The following is an 8776-nucleotide window of genomic DNA, read 5'->3' as shown; positions in this document are numbered from 1 at the left end:
GAAGTAAGCCCCACAACCCAAACCGATATTTGTTATCGAAGGTTGGCTTGTGGTAGAAAATCGTACATTTCACTCCTTAGCATTATTGATCCTGCTGACTGATACATCAAAATGTCCATCTTCGTGGTAATTATTAAGCTTTACTTCTTTACTTCTTGTTTGAATGTCTTGGTGTGAGAATAGTCCCACACGGGAGAATGAGTATTTAGCAACCAAGAATATATGGTTTAGGTCCTCTCCACTTATTGCCAATTGGTTTTGAGTTGGATGACCACAAACTTAACATGGTATCAGAGTTAGGCCCACACGTGATAGGCTTAACGTCGCACAAAGAAATACACGTGTTAGGCTCAAAGAACGCCACACGTGAGGGGGCGTGTGAAAATAGTCCCACATGGGAGAATGGGTATTTAGCAACCAAGAATATATGGTCTAGGTCCTCGCCAATTGGTTTTGAGTTGGATGGTCACAAACTTAACACTTGACAATTTTCTCTTAAGACCAATAGTCTTTTATTTTCGCCATTAAACTTAAATGAAGATTCGTAGCAGAAATATCCCTTACTAGTGCGATACTATGTTTTTCTCTATAATTTATTTCCCAAGAATGCATAATGGAAACTTAAAGAGGGAAGACAATGCATAATTAAGTCGATAAGTAAACTAACCATTGGGTGTAGAAATTTTGTGAAATTATCAATCTTGTAAGTAGAACGTTGGAGCTACGTAGAGAACAATTAGGAAAAAAATGTATGTATTATGAATAAGATATATTTATAGGATTCACACTAGGTTACACGGGTACTGTTCAGTCTGTTTGAATGAGATTGTATCAAGTTTTTCCCGAGCAAAGCGGCAATTAAGCTCGATATGCTTGGTACGTTCACGAAAGACTGGATTTGTTGCCTTATGCATAGTAACTTTGTTGTCACAGAAACCTGAAATGGTTCTTATATAAAAATGCGGAGATCCTCAACCATTTGAGCTTTGCAGTAAGAGAAGCAAGATGATCGTGCCGCAATAGAAGACCGGGAAACTGTCAGTTGCTTCTTAGAGTCTGGAGACGACAAACTGTTACCAAGCATGGGGAAAAAATCAGTCATGGAATGACAGGCATGATAACTTCTCAATCAGAGTTAGTAAAACCCGAAAGAATCCGAGAACTAGGCGAATAATAGGAAGATCCCATAATCGAGAGTACGTTTAAGATAACACAGAACTCAAGCAGCTTCATCCATATGGACAAAATGGGGATGTTGCATGAGCTAACATAAATCGTTGGTGGAGAAAGAAATGTTTGGTCCACTGATTGTAACATAGAGAAGGTATCCTATGAGATGATGAAAAGAGGTTAGGTTGTCCAAAAGGGTACCTTCAGCAGGTAGAAGTTTTAATCGTTTCCATAGGGAAATAACTATGTTTGGCACTGAGGAGCCCGAGGTCGTGTAAAATATCCGAAGTATACTTCCATTGACAAAGGAAAATACCTTTGAGAGATGGAAAACCTCGAGGCCAAGAAAATTTGAAGATGACCTAGATTCTTAATAGAGAAAGGTTTCTCGAGATGGAGCTGAAGGAAATGAATTTCCTTAGTTCATTATCGGTGATGATGATACCATCAACTTAGACAATAATATACATATGAATTGAACCACGATAATAACTAAAAAGAGAGTGGTCAGAGGAGGACTGAGTAGAGATAAGCCAAAAGAAAATTTGACAAACCATAGACGAAAAACTTATTTCAACCCATAGAAATTTGTTTAAGCAACAAACACGATTATCACTGGAAACTAGGTGAGATGGTCATGTAGACCTCCTCGTACAATTAACTCTAAAGAAATGTCATTCACATTTAAATGAAGCAGGGACCACCCCTTAGTGGAAGCAAGGGGATAATAAAATACGGACTGTGAATAGTTTGGCTACAAGAGCAAAAGAGTCGTGATACACCCTCTATTCGTGTAAAGTTTCTGGCAATAAGACGTGCTTCATGACGTTCGATAGAACCGTCTAAATAATACTTGATCTCGTAAGCCCATTTACAACCAATGGCCTCTTACGAGGAGGCAAGAAAGTTAGAGTCCAAGTATTGTTGGCCTCGAGATCGAAAATTTTCTTAGCTATGGAGTCAAGTCAGGTAGTAGAATCAAAACTGATTTTGTAAGACTTAGGTTCATCCGTCATGATGACAAAGGTAAGAAAGACCCAATAAGAAGAACTGAATTTCCCGAAAGCGATATAATTAACTAATGGGTAAAGATTACCTGGAAAAGGAGAGTTATAATTAGTAAGAATATAATAAGCTAAGTAACCTGACGGGCGTCGTTCTTGAACAACACGAGAACTGGCTTGCTCAGAAGTGAGTGGATCGTTAAATTGCATGGGACATCAAAGCAGAGAATTGGGAAGTGGGAACGCCACTTTGGTAAACCAATGCTTAGCAGACATGGGAGGTGTTGGGTTTCACCTAGTGTTGTTAGCGGAATCTCAGACATCTAATATGTCTAACACTCAAGGGCGGAGCCAGGATCCAAAATTAGGCCTGACTAGCCTTAGCTTGTAAAAGAAAAAAATTGGAAAATAAAGGAAAAAAAGATGGGAATGGGGAGATTCAAACTTGTGACCTAGTTGGTGCTCGTCTACAAATAGGACCAACTGAGCCATTCGGATTTCCTTGATTGTTCCCACTTTTTAATATACATATTTGAAACTAACCCTGGTGTTTCTTAGAAATGCTACTTCCTAATACATAGACATCGGAAACCTAACCCTGGCTGGAGCCAGGGTTAGTCTCCATGTAGCTCCGCCCCTGCTAACACTAGTTTCCACGATCACATGCAAGAACTAATGATGGACTAAAACGGGAAGAAGAATACCTTATTTGCTTTTCCTCGAACTTAGATTCCGACGCCTTTACGGAAGATAAAGGGTTCAAAGTGTAGCTCCCCTACTTGAGACACCGAGTAGGTTGACTTGAACTCCCTTCTTAATGTCAGCTAGGACCTTATTGGAGTTTGAGAAGAAGAACTCCTTTCTTCTTGACTAGATAGATTAAGTCTGTCAATGGATATCCGAATATTCGACATCCGATCTGCATCAGTATTCGAATTTTAAAAAAATATCTGAAATTTCGGATATCGGATACGGATTCAGATATCTGCATATCGGATACGGATACACTAATATTCGATCCGATAAATATCTGTATTCGATCAGTAATATAAAAAAATAATAAAAATTTAAATTTATTTATAATAATATATAAAATGTATGGTTGAGATTTATTATTTAGATCCAATGATTACAAATTTAACGGAAAAATATGAAATTTTGCTAAAGTTTCGGATATCGGATATTATTCGATATCCGTTAATATTATCGAATTCGGATATTGATTTATAATATCCGTCGGATAATTATCGGATACGGATATTCGGATATCTTATCGGATTCGGATGCGGATGCGGACATGCCTATATCCGATCCGATAAGCTACCGTTTACAGGCCTAAGATAGATTGAATGAGAGTTTTTTTCTCTAAAATCCCTCTCTCTCTTGTTGTCTGAGAGATTGATTTTCTCTTGAAAAAATTCCACACCTTTTCTGTTCTCTAATTAGTCCTTATATAGAAACCCTAGAGTCAGAATCATATTCAAACTAGGATTCAATATGGACCACAGAAAGATAAAGCCATAAACCCTTTCTGTCTGGGATACCGAGATGGAACGGATTTCCATCTAGGGTTTCCCCTTACCATGGCCAGCCAGATCAGTCTCCTAAGTGGGCTTGGCCTGGTCAACCCATGGTCCAGCCGGCCATCACATGGCCGACCCCTTTATCTTGTCCCGGACCTCTCTTTCGTGCCCGGTTCTTTATATCTATGTCCGGACTCTTCCGAACCTGTTTAGTTGGATCTAATCCATCTATTTCTCAGGTTCCCTCTAGCCAATTCTCTCCGTTCAAGCCACCACTCTTCGGTGTAACCCGTTATAAGATTCGGTCTATGTTAGCCGTGGATTACCGAAGTTATCCGACGATCGTAGTTAGCTTTTAGCTAAGCATTATGATCGCTAATTCGACCGGACTAGATGATCTTCCGGATAAGGTCATCGTTATCTTCTTCGACCAATTACACGCATTGCCATCTTGGTCGAAGGACACTCTTTCAGAAGGGCATTCCTTCATACCGAAAGGGCATATCCTTTAGGAGGCTCCTTTGAAACGAGCGCAGACCAAGAAGACATCTTTGGTGTCTCACTGCTATAAATGGAAGAGGCAAGAAATGCCCTGGGAGAGGTGGAGAAAACACAACCAAATTAGACAAATTGGAACATCGAGGAGGATATCCAATATGATCATCCATAATATGTAGATCGAAGGGATTGAAAGTATGTGATTTTACATAATCAAAAGAAACTGTTTAAAAGGAAAAATGACTTCAAAGAATTATACATTACGTGAGTCATTGAGAGTCTTGCTTTCGAGAACCTAAACGGTTTACTCTTTTTGGTGGTAGGGTACCCAATGAACATGCTGGTTTTCCCCATTTATCAGATTTGTTCAGTCTTATCGACGTACACTTATTCAGTCACACGTGGCAATTGCTTCTTTATCCTCATCAATGGACTGTGACAATATCCAATACAAAAATGATGTTATGCCCGGCGAATTTCCCGGCCCAATCCCGGCCATCCGAGTTGGCACGCCAACCGGGCATAACATCATGAGTTGGCAGCGTGAAATGAGTGATGTTTCAATATTTACACTTTGGTCCCTCAAATTTAATGCTTTCTGAGTTGAGTCCTTTTTAAAATAAGTGGAACCAAATCACGGGATTTCTTTTACTTTCCCTCTTTTGCTTCAAAGCTAGGGTTTGCTGCCAACAAAAAAAAAACTAAAACCTAGGGTTTCCTTGATTTGCAACTATCAACTCGATGCCAGCTCGGTTTTGCTTCAAATTACTCGATTCCAGCAAGGTTTCTCTCTCTAAAAACCGCTCTTCTCAGGTCGGTTTAACCTCAAAACCACTTATTTGAATCCCCCAAAATCGCTTTTTAGCTCTAAAAACCGCTTATAAGCTTTGCTCCCTTACTTCAAAACTGCTTAATACCTCCATTATTGTGATTTTAAGCTTTTTGCTTGTCAGTCACTAATACAAAGGTTTGAAGTTCTGAAAGGAAAACTCCAATTTGGTCTGTGAATTGAACCATGAGTGAAAAATTTAGGTTGTACCATGAGGCATTGTCCCTACTATTATCTCTTGGTAGTGTGTATGTATTCTACTTGGTCCAAATCATTTGGCATCACCTTTATAAGTTCCCATGAAAAATCTTTCATATCAACCTCTTTGTTATTCAAGTCCTTGACTCATTGACTAAATCCACTTCCCCTGTTAAGAAGAAGAAGAAACAAACATAAAAACAAAATACAAGAACAATCACTTAAACTAGTACAATTTAAGCTTTCTCTTAACTACTACTGTAAAAATAATGTAGATGTTCTTGATACAGTTCATTGTATCTTTGGTTGCCAAGAAAAATTGTCCACATTTTGTCAAGTCTTATTTTCAATTTACATAAAAAAAATATAAACGCACTTGATTGCACTGTTGCTTGACTAACTGCCTATTCAAGTAATGTATTCTTTTCGATCTTTTCTTTTATTCTGAACATGCATGCTCTAGTATACTACCAATCCCGCTCTTCATTCACGGCTTCCTCCCAGCTGTCTGCGTATCTCGTTCAGTCGTCTCTCTTTGCATTTAAGATTGTCAGTCGTAGTGCTACAAATATTAAGCTAGCTACGTACATCGATCTAATTAGAATAATCTCGATAAACTTCTCCATTTTATGATTACTACTTGCCTGATCATCTAGCAGCAGGCTCATCCTGGTACCACTACTCTAGCTAGGGTGATATATATATTTGAAAATTTGGAATATGAAATATTATTATATACTAACTAGGATGATTACCCACAACCACAAGCTACTAAAATAATAATCATTTACATGGATTAGATTCCTTGTTACCAACCAAACCTAATTTAGAAATGATTCATGGTAGAGATAACCTAACGTAAACACCCTATTAATTAGATAGATTGTGTTCGGTAATATTTAGTCGAGACTTTAGATTAAAGGTAGGAAACCATAGTACAAACTACTAAATGTATGTATAATCTGGTTTTTAATTATCTTCTTGTTTTGTTGCTAAGATGTAAGAATTTTTGATATCTTATACTTATTTTGGCTGCAGAAATGTTATACTCTTCAGAGAGTGAGGATGTGGAATGTTTCGACAAAATGACCGAGAATGACATTGGCAAACAAAAAGAAGAATTGTGCGAAGTTACAGTACCAACTATAGGTTTGGAGTTGAACAATTTGGATGAAGTGTATGCCGTTTGTCTTGCCTATAGTCGAAAAGAAGGTTTCTCACTCAGAAAACGATCAACTAAAAGAGAAGAAGGGGTAGTTCGATATGTTACATTGACTTGTGCGAAGAGTGGGACAACTAAATCAGTAGGTAGCAATCCTATTGAACAACAACCTAGTAGTCGAAATGGGTGTAAAGCCAAAATCTGTTCGAAGTTGAATGAACGTGGGAAATACGAAATAACTAGTGTTATTTTAGAGCACAATCATATTCTTAGTCCCAGAAAAGTTCGACACTTTAGATGTAATCGAAAGATTAATGCTCATGTGGCAAGATAACTCAAAATTAGTGATATGGCAGGAATTAAAGTGAGCCGTAATTATAAGCAACATGTTGTAGCAGCTGGTGGACATGAGAAAGTCCCATTCAATGAAAGAGATTGCAGAAATTATATTCAAAAGAAGAGATCTATACGTCTTGGAGAAGGAGATGCTTTAGCTATTCAACAGTATTTTTTGACAATGCAAAAGAAGAGTAATGGTGTTATTTTTAGTATGGATTTAGACGAAGATGGTTGCTTACGTAATGTGTTTTGGGCAGATAGGAGGAGTAGGGAGGCATACAATGAATTTGGCGACGTTGTGACGTTTGATACAACCTACTTAACAAATAGGTACGGTCTTCCTTTTGCTCCTTTTGTTGGCATTAATCATCATGGGCAATCAATCCTTTTGGGTTGTGGTTTATTGTCGAATGAAGATACAGAGACGTTTAGTTGGTTGTTTAGGACTTGGCTTGATTGTATGGATGGTAAGGCTCCGGATGGTATTATTACAGATCAAGATCAAGCTATGCGGTGTGCTATTGAAGAGGTTTTTCCTAATACAAGACATCGATGGTGTCTTTGGCATATAATGAAGAAGATACCACAGAAACTAAGTAGCTACAAAGACTACAAGAAGATAAATACTGCGTTGCATGATATCGTTTATGACACACTTAGCATTGAAGAGTTCGAGTGTAAGTGGAGATACATGATAGATCATTACAGTTTACGGGATAATCGGTGGTTGGATGATATGTATAGAGAGAGGAAACGATGGAATGTCTAGTACCCAACGAAGTGAAAGTATGAATGCGTTCTTTGATGGATATGTCAATGCGAAAACCTCATTGAAGGTTTTTGTTGAACAATAAAATGTGGCTTTAAGAGACAAAGTTGAAAAAGAGGCTAGAGAAGACTTCAGGAATTATCATTTTGAGTTGCCTTGTGTGACTCCTTCCGAGATTGAAAGACAGATGAGAGACATTTACACACTAGCTAAGTTTCAAGATTTTCGATCAGAACTTACTGGAAAGCTTGCTTGTGACTATGTAGAAGTCAAAGAGTACGGCAAAATGTATGAGTATTTGATTTCAGAGAAAAAGGAATTTGGTCGGGCAAGATATTCCGTGGTTTTTCATCCTATTGAGTGTGATATTAAATGCAATTGTCTTTTGTTTGAGTTTAAGGGCATTTTATGCCGACATGCACTGATGGTGTTGTGTAGAAACGATGCGAAGGTAATACCGGAGAAATACATTCTAAAGAGATGGAGGAAGGATGTGAAAAGATCTCACACTTAGTGTCAACTATGGCGGATGGGATTCTACACCGGAGCAAAAACTGTATGATGAATTGTGTGTATTATTCAGCGAAATAGCAGATGAAGCATCATTGAATGAGAGAAGCACCAATAGTTTAAAAGAATGGATGTCAAAGTATAAGTTGAAGATGAACTCAAAAGAGGACAAAAGAACTAGTTCAGGACCAAGCCGACAAGCGGGATATACGATCGACTGTGAGGATAATGCAAGGGAAGATATCCGTGATCCAGTGTTAGTTAAGTCGAAGGGTCGGCCAAGAGAAGTTAGAATTAAAAAGAAAGCATACAAAAGGAAAAAAGTAAGTAATATTTGTCTATATTACCTATATTTATGTTTTGTGTTACTCTTATTTAGTATTGAATACTATGTTTGTGTTTTAGGTTTCAACAACTAAGATGCCGTCATGTGAGGGAGGGTTGAAAACACAAGAGAGTTCGCTTGGTAGTCAACAAAACACAAACTCTACACCGGAACCTATGATGGTAACTCTTATTTAGTATTTCAGAAATAATCCTATGTTTGTGTTTCTTTTTTAGTTTTCATAGTCTAAATTGCCTTCATGTCAGCCCGTGTTGAATTCACAACAGAGTTCGTTTGGTGGTAGTCAACAAAACACAAACTCTACACCGGAACCTATGATGGTAACTCTTATTTAGTGTTTCAGAAATAATCCTATGTTTGTGTTTCTTTTTTAGTTTTCACCTTCTAAAATCTCTTCATGTCAGCCCGTGTTGGATACACAAGAGAGC

The 8776-nt window shown here is 37.9% G+C and overlaps 1 protein-coding gene across 1 annotated transcript; it reads left to right on the top strand.

Annotated features, from left to right (window-relative positions):
• The first annotated feature begins 6262 nt into the window (after positions 1 to 6262).
• Positions 6263 to 6718, top strand: LOC147538835 (protein FAR1-RELATED SEQUENCE 5-like). Its single transcript, XM_086643023.1, has one exon. The coding sequence runs from the start codon at positions 6263 to 6265 to the stop codon at positions 6716 to 6718; it is 456 nt and encodes a 151-aa protein (XP_086499149.1).
• The last annotated feature ends 2058 nt before the right edge of the window (positions 6719 to 8776 follow it).

Source organism: Eschscholzia californica, unplaced genomic scaffold (genome assembly GCF_041429995.1).
Source record: "Eschscholzia californica isolate CP2 unplaced genomic scaffold, dmEscCali1.0.p SCAF_5, whole genome shotgun sequence".
Lineage (NCBI taxonomy): Eukaryota > Viridiplantae > Streptophyta > Magnoliopsida > Ranunculales > Papaveraceae > Eschscholzia > Eschscholzia californica.
The sequence above is the reverse complement of the archived record's forward strand: the minus strand, read 5'-3'. Positions and strand labels throughout refer to the sequence as shown.